The 14,614-nt window shown below is 44.3% G+C and overlaps 2 protein-coding genes across 6 annotated transcripts in view; one reads left to right on the top strand and one right to left on the bottom strand.

The window, feature by feature from the left end:
* LOC128755895 (dipeptidyl aminopeptidase-like protein 6) overlaps positions 1 to 9,427 on the top strand; it is a 261,376-nt gene extending 251,949 nt beyond the window's left edge. For 3 of the 5 annotated variants that reach the window (XM_053859996.1, XM_053859999.1, XM_053859997.1), the window contains 15 exons: positions 713 to 751; positions 1,305 to 1,412; positions 1,481 to 1,572; positions 2,084 to 2,131; positions 2,200 to 2,318; positions 3,088 to 3,159; positions 3,828 to 3,935; positions 4,006 to 4,075; positions 4,261 to 4,455; positions 4,527 to 4,581; positions 4,648 to 4,747; positions 4,837 to 4,895; positions 4,959 to 5,031; positions 5,100 to 5,173; positions 5,251 to 9,425. In XM_053859996.1, coding sequence (XP_053715971.1) covers positions 713 to 751; positions 1,305 to 1,412; positions 1,481 to 1,572; positions 2,084 to 2,131; positions 2,200 to 2,318; positions 3,088 to 3,159; positions 3,828 to 3,935; positions 4,006 to 4,075; positions 4,261 to 4,455; positions 4,527 to 4,581; positions 4,648 to 4,747; positions 4,837 to 4,895; positions 4,959 to 5,031; positions 5,100 to 5,173; positions 5,251 to 5,400 — 1,362 coding nt within the window. In that variant the 3' untranslated portion in view covers positions 5,401 to 9,425. Of the gene's footprint in view, positions 1 to 712; positions 752 to 1,304; positions 1,413 to 1,480; positions 1,573 to 2,083; positions 2,132 to 2,199; positions 2,319 to 3,087; positions 3,160 to 3,827; positions 3,936 to 4,005; positions 4,076 to 4,260; positions 4,456 to 4,526; positions 4,582 to 4,647; positions 4,748 to 4,836; positions 4,896 to 4,958; positions 5,032 to 5,099; positions 5,174 to 5,250 lie in introns of all 5 variants that reach the window. The other 2 variants (XM_053859995.1, XM_053859998.1) reach the window with 2 other exon arrangements.
* ggh (gamma-glutamyl hydrolase (conjugase, folylpolygammaglutamyl hydrolase)) lies at positions 6,856 to 13,038 on the bottom strand. Its single transcript, XM_053860000.1, has 9 exons — positions 12,872 to 13,038; positions 12,667 to 12,775; positions 12,534 to 12,584; positions 11,734 to 11,818; positions 11,531 to 11,669; positions 11,301 to 11,407; positions 10,722 to 10,812; positions 9,514 to 9,648; positions 6,856 to 9,451 (listed from the first exon to the last, which is right to left on the bottom strand). The coding sequence occupies exons 1-9, from the start codon at positions 12,981 to 12,983 to the stop codon at positions 9,333 to 9,335; spliced, it is 948 nt and encodes a 315-aa protein (XP_053715975.1). The 5' UTR covers positions 12,984 to 13,038; the 3' UTR covers positions 6,856 to 9,332.
* Positions 13,039 to 14,614: the final 1,576 nt, after the last annotated feature.

Here is a 14,614-nt window from a genome sequence, read left to right as displayed (position 1 = left end):
TTTTCTTATTTTCTATTTTCTTTCTTCTTTTTTCAGACAGTTAAAATATATATATATATATATATATATATATATATATATATATATATAGAGAGAGAGAGAGAGAGAGAGAGAATTTACACCGACTGATTTTTTTTAAAATCAATAACTTGTTTCATTTATTTGTATTCATAGTTTTATATATAATTTATGAAGTTATTTTTGATGTATTTATATATGTATTTTTTACAGATAAAATGAGATACACTATACACATAAAACCTACCTGCTATTATTACTATAGTTACTCATCAAGGAACACATATTTATACAGTGTATTTACAGCTTTCCAGTTCAACTTGTATGTATTTATACTTTTCATGCAAGTGAGACTTTTACCAGTCTGTGTGTGTGTGTGTGTGTGTCCTTGTACTTCTATCTTGTGAGAACATGTATGAGTTTTTAACCAACAGAGTGAGGACATTTTGGCCGGTCCTCACTTTGTCCAGCCTCATTCTGAGGGTTAAAACGACACAATTGCTGGGTTATTATTACTGGGTTTTTGTTTGGTAAAGCGTAAAGGTTAAGTTTAGCCATTTGTTTTAGATGGTTAGGTTTAGGGTGAGAGGCTGGGGAAAGGCTTATGTCCCCACGAGGACAGAAAGACAAGCATGTGTGTGTTAGGGCTGCTCTTTCAAGTCGCCGCGGCTCTCAACCTTGTTTCATCTTGCAGAAACACGAGGATGAGAGCGAGGGGTGGCTCCACAGACAGGTGAGACTCGCGTGTGTGTTTTGGATTTGGTCAAGACATTTGACCCGCCTGCAGACACGGGCTCTTTCTGGCTGCTTTCATCGCCGCTGGGTTCCTGTTGCTGTCCCTTAAAGATGACATCATCACGTCGGTGAACCACCGAAGCTTCATGAAGCCTCATTTTCAGAGCCCACTAGATGACACTCTGCTCTTTAATCCTTCAGCAGCTTTTTGAATGAAACCTCATCACAATGTTCAAACATAGAGCGCCACCTAGTGAGCACTGGTGATGGGTAGATAAGGACACAGTAGTGAAGGATCAATGAGGCTTCATGAAACAGTGTCCTGATTTTCCCGAGGCCCCCAGGTGGCGCTGTCTATTGTAAAGTGTTTGGACTTGAACAACTCTTTCACATCATTTCGTAACCAAGAGCTCCATCTAGTGGCCTCTGAAAATGAGGCTTCGTGAAGCTCCATCATGAGACCTATTAAGTGAATGAGAAATGTTTACAAGCTAACCTATGTCACATGATGGAGTCTCCACCAATAAGAATGTGGAGTTTGTTGTCTTCAGAACGAGAAGCCGCTGTTCTCCAAGGATGGACTGAAGCTCTTCTTCACTCGAGCGATTCCACAAGGAGGACGAGGGAAGTTCTTCCACATCTCCATGTCCATCTCCCAGGTAGGAACGCGACTGTCACGTCATCGCAGGTACGGCTGCACAGCTCACTTCCTGGTTCCCGCCTGCAGCCCAACACCAGCACCGACACGCTGCAGTCCATCACGTCGGGAGACTGGGACGTGACCGAGGTTCTGGCCTACAACGAGGAGAACCAGCTCATGTGAGAGACGCAGCGCTGATGCCTCTCAACTGAGAGAAGACAGCGTTACTTTGAAATGAAATAGCTGATAAAGGAATATGGAATCATTTTTCACCTATGTTTAGGAGTATTTTTTCAATATTATAGATAATTTTTTTACTCTCATGTGACTTCACTGTAACTCAATGTTTTCACAGAACTTTTTAAATTTCTTTTTAAATGTAATTGTTTTTATTTTTAAGTTACTTTTTTTGAAAAATAAATGTATTTAATTATTACTTCATGCATAGATGTATTTTTACATTTACATCTTATTTATTAAATCTTTTGTTATTTTGTCATTTTTATTTTTCACCAATATTTTTGACGTTATTTTCAGCTTTTTGCTGTGACTCATCCTGTTCTATTCAGAGACATTGTCATTTCTTCGTAAAAGTCTCCGCCCCCTGTCAAAGCTCCGTCAGAGATGCGTCTGTTCCTGCAACATGTCCCGCCTGAGTGTTGACCCCACCCCCTTCTTGTCGTCTCACAGTTACTTCCTGAGCACAGAAGACGGTCCGAAGAGACGACACCTGTACAGGTAACTCTGGCGCTCCGTGCTGAAGAAGCCTCCGCGACTCCACTCCACTCACCGCTTCTGTTTCGCAGCGCCGACACCTTCGGCTCCTTCAACCGGCGCTGCCTGTCCTGCTCGCTGGCCGACAGCTGCGGCTACATCGCCGGCTCCTTCTGCCACAACATGAGCTACTTCCTGCTGCGCTGCCAAGGTAACCGCAGCGCAGGCGCCTCCCACTGCTCCACCTCTGCCCTGGGTCCTGCAGACTGACCCCCTTTTATTCACATCCCTTCATTCTATTAGGAAGTGAACACACACAGAAAGATGTTTTTGTTCCCCTTTTATCCATTTTTTTGTCTTTTTTTTAGACACTTTATTATTTTTTATATTTATAATTTACACCTACTGTTCTTTATTTTTAAGCATTTGTTACATGTGATTTATTTATACATTAGAAGCTTAGACTTATTTAGCACAAATAAAATGATTAAAACATGAATGTATACATTAAACCTACCTGCACAAAATCCTTGTCACTATGACTATATTTACTCATCAAGGAATGTATGTATTAATACAGTGTAATTACACCTTTTCAGTTCAACTTGCATCCATTTACTTTTTATGCTAGTGAGACTTTTACCTGGGAATTTTCAAGTCTATTTATTTAGTTATACTTTGAAAAGGTGAACACATTTTCTAAAAGCAATTTGAGATAAAGTACATTTTTATTTTTATTCCTTTCAGACACATATTAGTACAATGAAATGATCATTAATTCCTTTATTAATTCCTCTTTTAACACAACATTTTTTTTAATTTTCATCTGTATTTATTTCATTTACATTGTAAGACGTGTTTAGATATTACCTGCATCATAATTGAATTCATATATTGAAGTATGATTTGGACGTCAGACCCGTCACCTGGCTAGCTGGGATGTCCAGTCAAACACTGACTGGGTTTCTGTGGCCCTGCAGGTCCGGGCGTCCCGTTTGTGTCCATCTACAAGACCCAGAGAGACGGAGAGAGCGAGACGGAGGACAGAGAGAGTGAGTGAGACTCTGCTGCCCCCAGTGTCCGCTCAGTGTGGAGCTCCTCTGTGTCCAGCAGGGCGGCGATAAGCTCATCGCTGAGGTGCAGACATTTGAGTCGGCAGCTGAAATCCACTGTCTGTCAGTGTCGACATCACGACATGACGGACCCTAATCATCCTAAAAACCAAGAATATCCAGATTATGATTCATTTTAATTCATTTTAAGTGACTAAGTCTGTCCTCAAAGACAGATAGAAGTCTTGTGCTTATCTTTATATTTTTGAGGGAAAAGTTTTTTTGTTTTTTTTAATTATCGAACCAAAACCTCAATTAAATGTCACAAAAATGACTTAAAAACATAGGAAAGTCCTATAGAACACGGAGAATTGAGTAAAATTAAGTATTTTTTTAATCAAAAAATTAAACAATGAATAATAAATTGTGTTTAAATTTCAGATAAATAACAAATTGTCAATTTCAAATGTATATTAAAATAAAAACGACATCAAATAATTTTAATAGTTAATTTATTTATATATCATTTTAAAATATATTTAGTAAAATAATTGTATTTAAGAAAATACATTTTTTTTATTAAAAAAAAAATAATAATATTTTAGATGTTTGAGCCTTTTCAATTCTTCCTGATCAAAAACAAAAGAGTGGGACCTCTGTTTGTGCAGGTATCTCAGAAGTCTACAAACTGGAGACCAACGAGAACCTGCGGCTGAGTCTGGACTACATGCAGATGCCCACGGTGGAATACCAGGAGATCAGCATGGACGACTACAGTGCGTCGGAAGCCAGTGTCCCATGGTTGGAGTGTGTCTGGCTCGGTCTAACTCTTGTTGTCTGTCTCAGCTTTGTCGCTGCAGATCCTCAAACCTGCCGGCTTCATGGACTCGGCTCACTACCCGCTGCTGCTGCTCATGTGAGGCCACTTCTGCTTCTTTACTCAAGTTTTCTTGGGTTCAACAGAGCCTTAATATATTGAGCCTTAGACAAGAGGTTCACTTTCACTTTCCACTCTGGCTTTCCCGCCCCCACCTCACTTCCCCTCTGGTACAGTCGCACTGATGATTGAGAACATTTTGAAAACAACGTTCATTTGTGCAGTGACGGGACCCCTGGTGGCCAGATGGTGTCAGAGCGCTTCGGCTTGGACTGGGCCACGGTGCTGGTCAGCAGCTTCGGCGCCATCGTGGTGCGATGTGACGGGCGGGGCAGCGGCTTCCAAGGAACCAACCTTCTGTACCGGATCCAGAAGAAGCTGGGCGTGTACGAGGAGCAGGACCAGCTGGAGGCCATCAAGTACGGACCTCTCCAGGTCGGAACACAAGTCGGTGACCTCCGTATTTATATCTCCACCTGTTTCATTCCAGCGTTCTCCTCAAAGAGCCGTACATCGACAAGACCCGGGTGGGGGCCTTCGGGAAGGTGAGCCAGTCCGTCCGCCGTCGTCGCTGTGGTCTTATCGGCCGTTGATCGGAGCTCTTCTCGCAGGTGTACGGCGGATACGTGACCAGTCTGCTGCTGAGCGGAGACGACTCGCCGGTGAGGTGCGGCGCCGTCCTCTCTCCCGTCACGGACTTCGAGCTGTACGGTAAAGAAACCTCCCTCTTGCATTCGTCACGGGTCTGAGGTGTTTTGCGGGAGAAGACGTGTCCTCACGCGAGCGCCTGTCCCCCGCAGCGTCAGCCTTCTCGGAGCGATACCTGGGGCTCCCCAAGCCGGACACGCGAGCCTACACGGTGAGACCCGCTCCTCCCACGCGCCCGTGACCGCGGCGCCCCCTCATGTCCGTCTCTCTGCAGATGGCCAACCTGGCTCACCGAGCGTCTCAGTTCGTGGAGAAGAAGTTTCTGATCGTCCACCCGACGGCTGACGGTAACGCCGACTCAGCGAGTCGCCACCGCCAGAGTGACGGACGTGACGTTTGGGGTGTTGTTTTTCAGAAAAAGTCCACTTCCAGCACTCGGCCAAGTTCATCGCTCAGCTCATCAGCGAAAAGGCCAATTACACGCTGCAGGTGGGTCACGTGCTGCCCGTGTGGCCGAGGCTTCTGCTCCGGTCTCCCGTGACTAAGACGAAGCCCTTTGTCTGCAGATCTACCCGGACGAAGGCCACTTCATCCACAGCGACGCGACCAAGCAGCACCTCAGCCAGTCCCTGGTCAACTTCTTCGAGGAGTGTTTCCGGCTACCGGAGCAGGCGTTGGAGGAGGCGCTGGAGGAGGAGAGCGAGGAGGAGGGCTAGAGCGCCGCCGCCGCCGCGCCCGCTGCCCCGGACCCCTTCGCTCGCCACACATCAAGCACAACCCGGCGTCCGGCCCTCCTCTGAACTCATCTCCTCTCGCTCCATTTGGCTCGCTGCGTCTTGGACTCCTGGTCCGCATGCTGATCCCGAGACTGTCCGGCAGCCGTCCAGGGGGCGCTCTGGAGAGCAGTGGAGACACTCGCAGACATGTTGTCCAGGAGCAGCGGGAACTCTGGCGCCGCGGGCGAGGGGACGCCTCGCGGCACCGAACTTGTACAGACGCCACGACGGACGTGTTCGCAGGAAATGTAACTATTTTTCAAGTGTTGACAAACTTTTCATGTGGAACTGTGATCGTGTCGGTTGTTCCTTGTTTGTAAAATAGCACATCCACTTCATCAGGAGACCCTTGTGTTCGCAGCCACCTCTGAGTTCAGCTTCCCACGTGTCCATGTGCAGCAATAACCCGACAATCCCGGGTCTCCTCCTGAGAGCAGCCGCCTCTGGAGCCCCTCCACAGCGCCTCCCTCTGGCGCAGCGGGTGAACTGTAGCAAACGTCGGTCGGATCATTTCTCAACATCTGCTTGAGGCTTCACCTGGGGCGACACCGCTGGAGGACAACAGCTCTGAGCTCCGACACAACAAACTCCTTTCACCTTTGCTCTGCTCCAAGTCTCAGAAGGACGACGGGGCTCCGCTAAATCCAGATGGAACGTCTGATATACAAAGTTAGAATTATGAGACTCCAACTTTCCTCCGAACCATGATGACAGTGGAACCTCGAAACTCCAATTTCATTCCTGTTAAATTCCGAAATGTTCCTGAGTCTCTAGAAGTAAAGGAAAGTTCCTGCTGGAGTCACCGGAAACTATGACTCCTGATCAACGATATTTCAAAATGAGCACATCAATTTTGGTTTCGTACAGAAACAAATGAGAATGTTAAACATTCTGTTAAATTTTTGCCCGTTGGCTGGTTTTCCCGGCTGCAGCATCATCATGTTTAAATCCCGATAGATTTTTTTTTCACAACAGTCTGGATGTTGTTGAAAATGAATACGCTTAAAAGTCAAATGTTTAAAGTGAAAAGAAGAAGAGGTTTAACCGTCAACATTCCAGTTCAACATTTATTACATTTTGTGATTTTTTTTCTGAGACAAAAGTTTTATATATATATATATATATATATTTATATATATATTATATATATATTTTTTTTTTTTTTTCTTTAATTTATTTCTATACAATTTGGGAAGTTCTAAGTGCGGTTAACCTTTCTTTTTTTGAAAAAACAAAAACAGAAGTAGAAGAAAAGCCACCAGATGGCACAACAAATTTAATAAAACTTCAAATCACTTATAAGCCAAGAGCGCCATCTAGTGGCCTCTGAAAATTAAGACTCTTGTTTTATAAATTCTGATGTATAGATATATAAAATTCATTTATTTATTTATTTTAAATACAATTTGGGAAGTTCCAAGTGCGGTTAACTCACAAAATCTTTCTTTTCTAAAACAACAAAAACAGAAGTAGAAGAAAAGCCACCAGTTTCAGCTACTCACAAAACATTAAAGTTCAAAATGTCACACATTCGGATCACAAAATTAGTTCAAGTTTAGGGGCAAAGCTTTCTTCATTTTTTTTCTTCGAATTGTGTTGCATTTTTGGAGCGTTTCGAGGTCTTGCTGTGTGTGAAACATCTGACTAAAGTAAGACGGCACATAGGAAAGAGACCCATGAGAGACTTGGAGCAGAGACCGGTACGACGTCGGATTCCTCGACGGGAGGAAACGCGTCCCGTCCGAACCCGGACCGAGACCCGCAGGTTGACCGCCAGTGAGTCCGGGCTCCACTGGCCCCTCGTGTTATTTATTGGCCGTCACGCACTCCGCAGCATGGCAGGAGGCTCTTTTCCGCCGCGCTCATCGTCGACGTTCTGAATGTTTCCCGCCGCCTGGCGTTCATCGGCATCTCCAGTGATTATCGTGATTGAGACCCCAGTCTGGTCTCAGCCTGTAAATGTGACGCGGATCATTTTATCCTAGCAGACAACAGCAGTACTATATGAGTGTTACTTGTGCGTAAATGACGTCAGCGCTGGGTTTTCTGGCTTTTTTAGACCATCAACTTTGTAATGGAGAGTGGCGACGGCAGTTTGTGGCATGAAGGTAAATGTTAGAATAAAACATAGATATTTTATCAGCGCCTCATGATTTGGGGAGTTTTCTTCATCGTCTCCAGCTTTCGTGACGAAAAAAAATACTTTTTTGTTTGGTCTTGAAATGTTTATTAATTCAATGAAAACTATTGCGTTGTGAAAATGAAGCGTCAAATGTGGGAGCAGTTTTATCAGAACATTTAAAAGTATTGTGATTGCAATGAGCGCAGTCGGACAGCAGGTGGCGGTGTTACTGTGACGGCGCAAACCTTCAGCGCCTTGGTAAATTCACCTTTTGTTTGGATTTGACTGATTCAATTTTGCGTTGTTTCAGAAAGATGTCAACTCGTGCTGGTCACGTGACCGGAAGTAATAGGAAATTATTCATATGGATTTTCCACAAATGCAAATGAAGCGACAGAAAATAACTAAATACCAACATTAAATCTCCAAGTTCGCTCGCTTCCAAAAAGAGCGGGAAGTTTTGTTGACGTTTTGTCTGTTTGGCAGTTATTGCACTGTGTTTACAAATTAAACTAAGTTGATTCATTACTTATACATTTAGTTTTCTACTGACATGGTGAGCCAGCAGAACTTGGGTCAAATCAAACCTATGAGAAATACTTACCTTTTTCAATTCAATAAAATCAAATAGTGAAAGCCAACCATTTAAAAAATCTATATGAATCCATACCATTAAAAGTATTCAAAAATGATAATCTAATCTAAAAATGCATGAGAGGTGGAGGTGAAAAAAGTTAAAGTATGTGAAAGTACTATTTTCTGTGACATATTCAACTATTTCAAAAAAATTAAAGTTTTACAATTTGAGCTTCAAAGTCCAATATTTATTATTTATTGAAATTATTTGGGAATAAAAGTCAAAGCTGGGTCATTCTTTTGTTATAATGGAAATGTTAAAAAGCTGTTAACACTCAAAACATTAAGCAAAGTTATTAATATAATAATTATTATATAAATAATGTTAGATGTTTCATGTACGGAGCTTTGTTTTTCTTTGATGGTTCACTGCCCACATGAAAACACAAACAGCGCTGTAAAGCCGCACCACAAAAGACACACAAAATTCATGAATTTGCGACTTGGAAATAAACCAAAATCATTGCTGTCAATCAAGACTCGGCGAGCCAAACAAAAACATCATTGAGAAATTATTTTAATTCATATTCTGCAGTAAAAATCAACATGACTTATAAAATAGAACACACATTCAACACATCTTCACACGGTGAATCATCAAGAGCAATTACAGCTACAGGCCCATTTATGCTCCCTTTACACACAAAAGTGTCCTTGTCAAACCTGCTGCCGTCACTGATCACATGCTTCCAGGTGTTCTTTATGTTGGTACTGCTGTTCACAATATTACCCACCAGGGGGAGCAGCCCAGAGTCAAAGGCCTATGACGACAAACTCCAAAACAAACATGGCGACTGTTAAGAAGCATTGCTTGCAGCTCGTAGCTCGTGCATAATTTATGAAATATATTGTTCAATATCTCCACACTGGAGGATGGAGAAGATCCATCATTGTTGTCCTCTTCCTACATACTGTATTTACTACATATGGGTGCAGTAATGCAGATGTAACAAACAGAGCACGGAGAGAAGACTTGGTCCTAATCTGGATCCGCATGTAATGTTGAGCATAAATGGGCCTTAACTCCTTTGGTCTGGATTATTGGAGTCCTCCTCCTCACTTGTGCACACAGGAACATTCACAATCCCGACCCTGTCACCCCCCAGGTCCCGGCTCAGAAATAATACTTCTGCTCGAAGACGCTGCTGTTTCCGGTGTAGACCGGGGAGTAGTTGTAGATCATAGCGGCTCGTTCCTCGTCCAGAGAGTTGAAGCGGTGCGAGTTCTTCCTGGCTGCAGGGACAGACAGGCGTCACGCAGGAGTCCCCCACACTCGCACAGCTTGGGGCTCTCACCTTCGCTGACCAAGAACTCCGCAGTGTAGAAGGTCACGTGGACGGCGGTCGGCGTGTGAGGGATGTACGACTTGGTCCACTCAAACGCGTTCTTCTCCGGGTGCCACTGGGTCCCGTAGATCGGGTAGTCGTACGCTGCAGACGGATGTCTTATTCATTTAAGTATCTGCCATCTGTAGCCTCACTTGTTCTTCCGTAGAAAATGTGAATACAGTGGTACCTGGGTTCTCGACCTCAATCCGTTCCAGACGGCCGTTCGAGAAGCAATTTTTCCCATAACAATGAATGGAAAAAGAAATGATGCGTTCCGAGCCTTAAAAGAGTCTTTTGTAGGAGTGAATGTAGAGTGTCTGCTGCAGGTGGCTGTTCCTCTATGTGTGTGGCCGCTGCATGTGGGAGGGGTTGCCGAGTGAGTGAGGTCTCTCCAGAAGTGAAGAGGTGCCCGGTGCGTGTCCAGCTCTGAATGTGCGCTTCTGTGCAGTTTGGCTGTGACAAAGTCATAAACCAAGTCACGCTCTGTCCCAGACTCGCCTCATCCCTGTCCCAGCTCCAGCCCACAACAGGACATCAAACCCTGGAGTGAGCGCTCCAGCACCTCCCCTGTGACACTCTACCACGCTCCAGTGCGGAGACAGGAAAGGTTTGACACCTCAATAGGAAGAAAAAACAGTCAGTAAATGGAGCTAACGGGACACGTCTGCATACAGAGGCTGCGTTATACACAATAACAAAGCGCCTCGTGGCTCAGCTGATCGGTCCGCGCACGTTATGTGCCGGCTTTTTTCGGGGGCGTTCGAGTTCTGGATTTTCGTTCAAAAACAGAAGCAAAAAAAAAATTCTAAATTTATGTTCGAACTCCAATTTGTTCGAATTCTGGGACGTTCGAAAACCGAAGGACCACTGTTATTGTATCATAGAAGTTCACAGAAATTGGCTGGAACCATTTCAGTCTCTTCATTTAAATCTGATGTATGAACAGGAAAACAACAAAAGATGTGGCTTTGTGAAGCCAAACCCTGTAGAAATGACTGGCAAATGTTTTTGACTCGACTAGAGGCAGAAATGTCCTTGTAAAGTGTGAATGTTTAAGAAGTAGAAGCGCGGTGATCAGCAACGGTCCAAAAGTCGACTCCTGCTGACGGTGTGTCTGACAATGTCAGCAATCACAGCGCCTGGACTGTGATCCAGACACGTGGAAGAGTACGCACCTTCAAAAGTGGAGACGAACTCGATACTCCCGTCCGTGTTTGTGGAGAGGACCCTGTAGAACTTCTTCAGCGTGTCCAGTTTGTTCAGAGTCTGGGGTCAAACAGGAAGTGGAGGTCAGAACATGCTAGCATGTGAGCAGAGTCAGCCAGAGAGAGTGGAGACTATTGAGATTTCTTGCGCGATATCAAAGAAAAACAAAGCTGCGTACATGTCAGCCAATCACGACGCGTTGTGCCACACACTCCGGAGAAGAACGGACATAAACTTCGCAAACGATTCGATAACAAACATTGTACTTTGTGGAAATGGCTCATTAAACCATAAAAAAAAGATCTTGTGAAAGCTGGGTGTGACGTCATCACTCCACGGCAGGTAGGACACACTTAGTACCTACACCAGAAGTGGGATGCAGTGGTTGAAATTAAGGTCTTCTTTTACGTCAATGGAAATTCACAGAAATTGTCTTTTTTGTATTTGTCAGAAATATTGCATTATATATTTATTTATATTAGGTTATCGGCACATCAGTTTTGTTGCGCTCAAACAAAGTTTTGGCTGAGGGAAGCAGCACGACTCACCTCCACAGACAGACTCCACTTGTGAACGTTGACGGTCAGCGGCTCCGTGGACAGAGACGCCATCAGCTCAGCAGGAAAGTTCTTGAAGATGCGGCTGGTTTTGGCCTCTGAAAACAGCCTGTTGTTACCACACATTTGCTTGTAAAAGAAGGTCAATTTTATACAACACTCATTTAATCGGAGTAACATAATGACAAAACTTTTTTTGTGCGTCATGAATGTGTCCGTACCGTCAGTGAAGTTGAGTGGGAGGGGCAGGCCCGTGGTGTTGGTGCGCACCAGGACCGACTTGTTGCTGGTCAAGACGGCCAGTTGCTCGAATCCCAGGCAGGTTCCCCACACGGGGAAGTAGTCGCCTCTGTCGTTGGCCTGCGACACCCACGTCCCAGTCAGTCACACCATGGACCCGCACGGAATTAAGACGGCGACTCACCTCGATGGCCAGATTGTAGAAGACTTTGGCTGCTCGCTGGTAACCAGAGGAGAAGATGCTGGCACTTCCACCAGGGAAGAGGACACTGGTGAAGAAACAGAGAACACAAGCACCGTAATTTCCTGATTATAAGATGCTACTTTTTACTTGGGGTCTGAACCCTACGGCACGGCTAATGCATGGATTTTTACAGGCTGAAATCAGATGAAACCGGAGGCGATGAAATCACCGACGTTTCATTGCCCTTGAAACGCCGGTGATGTGCTGTTTTCACCCACATGTCCGCAGCTCCGCCCACAGAACCGATCTCCTGGAGAGGAGAAGCAGCAGCTGAGACCTGCTGTGGTGTCAGACCTTGGGACACGCGGGCGAAAACAGCGCATTTCGAGCGCTTCAATGTCAATAAAAGATGCGAGGAGTTGATGATTCCAGTTCAGAACATTGCCCAGTGTGTTGTATGAGTCAGTCGCCATGCTGGACGCCGTTTTCCAAACTAGTTTAGAAGTGATCCGCATGCATTTTTAAGCCGGGTGCACCACTGGCCACAGCACCCGTGGCTTATAGAAAATAAATGTAGTGGGTGTGGATAATATTCTGCTGCCTTCTATAGTCAGGAAATTACAGTAGTTTCTCACTTCTGCATGTAAAGATCAGCATTTACTTTGGTCTGTTTCCAGTCAACTAAAAGGCTCTTGAATTTGAACTCTCATTTATGTTACTTGAACAGAACAATATTAACTGTAACTCAGAGCCATTAAAAACCGAGGTCAATGGTATGGACAGTGAGCGGAGGCAGTTACCCATTGATGGAGTTGAAGAGCTTCTCGTACTCCTCCAGCGGCCTGTTGATCCTGCGCACACACAGCAGATGCCGGTGACCCGCAGCCCCGTGATAAGCGGGAGATAAGAGCGACCCCCTCGCCCCTCACTCACATGATGGGAACCACTCTGGCTCCTGCGGCCTCCAGGTACTTGACGTAGGAAGCCGCCAGGTAGGCGGTTTGGTGGGGCTTGGGTCTGAAGACATCTTGAGCCAGGACCCCTGCAGAAACAAACACGCGCCCGCCACCAGGAAGAGTGACTCAATGGCTCAGTGTACATAAAACAAAACAAGTCAACACTACCGTCAACGACTTACCAATAATGGGCCGGTCGTTTCTCTCCGCTGAGGTGTAAAACTGCACGCACGTCAGGTAAATAAGAGCTAGTGTTGTTAGCATGACTTTAGTCGCGCAGCCGCACTGCTGCATGTCCGCGCGAGCTCCGGTACAACTCACAGCCGCACAGCCGATGGAATCACGACGCGATCCGTCTCGCAACGCCCGCGCAACTGCGCATGCTCTGAATGCGAGCTTGAAACGTCACTACGGCGACTTGCTGGACAAAAAGCTATTGCTGTAATCGGTGCGCTCCACCTCTGTTGTGATGGACTCAGAACCAAAATACGACAGGAACGAAAACAAAGAACACGTGGTGAGATGGGTAAATAGATTGATAAAAATCGTGGACTAAAATCGTGTCTAAAAATCCGGGAATGCATGTGGAAGTAAATAAAGAAAAGTACAAGATAGAAATAAATTAGTCCGATTTATTTATCCTGTTTAATTCCAGTTGTTTTTGTTTCCTACCCCCCATTTGTGAAGAGTGACACAATACAGAAATAAATGAATGAATTAGAAAAAATAAAGATGCATGAATGTGAAAATATAATGGGAAGAGCAGTGGACAACACAGAACTGACAACATTATCACAGCTGCTGTCATGACCAGGTTCTCTGGCCGTGCTTCTATATGAAGTCTCTGGCTTCTGGACTTCATATAGAAGAAGTCTATTTCAATCCCACATCACACAACCCTTCCATCTGAACACGATCTGAAGGATCCAAAACAAGCAGAGAGAAGAATAAATCTTATATTTTCCACCCCTTTTCAATGTCATTTCTTTTTGCAGGCAGCTTTAGATGTTTCTACCAACTGTCATTGAGATCAGAGTCCTGGGCACCAGGAGGTTCATTCACTTGTAGTGATAACTATAAGATGGCTTTCCAAAAAAGACAGTTGTTATGATTGATTTTAAATCCCCTCAGTCAAAATATAGACTTCCATCATCAATTTCTGTTTGCTCTTCCTGCATGGCATTCACAACTCCACGTCAAAAGTTGGGAGGGACTCAAATGAATGGCCTATTTCATTGACTTCAACAGTGAAGTGGGTCACATGTTATGCTCACAACATGTTTAAATCACTGATATCAACTGTGTAATTTGACTACTGTTGTTCTGGCAAGCACAAACCTCAACCGTTTCTTTTGTCACTGGTCCACTTTTTAACAAATATTTCTGCATTGTTAACATCAGCTCTCTTAAAGAGTCACTCTAGCTAATGTCAGGAGCAGATGCAGCCAGGTCCAAAAGTGAGGGAGGACAGATGGTTTGGACACGAGGTGAGGAGATGAAGAATGTTGGAGATGAAGGAGAGGAGGTTGACTATTGAGATTTAGGATGAATGAAGACTTGGAGGAGGAGGAGGAGGAGGATGAAGTCGGGTTAAGATGGAGGAAGAATGTTGGAGATGAAGATATCGATACGTAGTGCCATAATTCTGGAAAAATGTACAATGTATTTTCTGATTTACTTTGGAACTCCCAATATCCCATACAGTTGAACCAAAAGGCAGCAGGAATGAAGAAAGAGAGGCATTCTTATATATATATATATATATATAACATATATGTATGTATATATATATACACACATACATATATGTTATATATATATATATATATATATATTAGGGCTGTCGACGTTAACGCGTTAATCTACGAGATTAATGTGACTGTGATTAACTAATTAAAATAATTTGACGGCGTTAACATAATTTA

This window comes from Synchiropus splendidus, chromosome 3 (assembly GCF_027744825.2).
Source record: "Synchiropus splendidus isolate RoL2022-P1 chromosome 3, RoL_Sspl_1.0, whole genome shotgun sequence".
NCBI lineage: Eukaryota > Metazoa > Chordata > Actinopteri > Syngnathiformes > Callionymidae > Synchiropus > Synchiropus splendidus.
The sequence above is the reverse complement of the archived record's forward strand: the minus strand, read 5'-3'. Positions and strand labels throughout refer to the sequence as shown.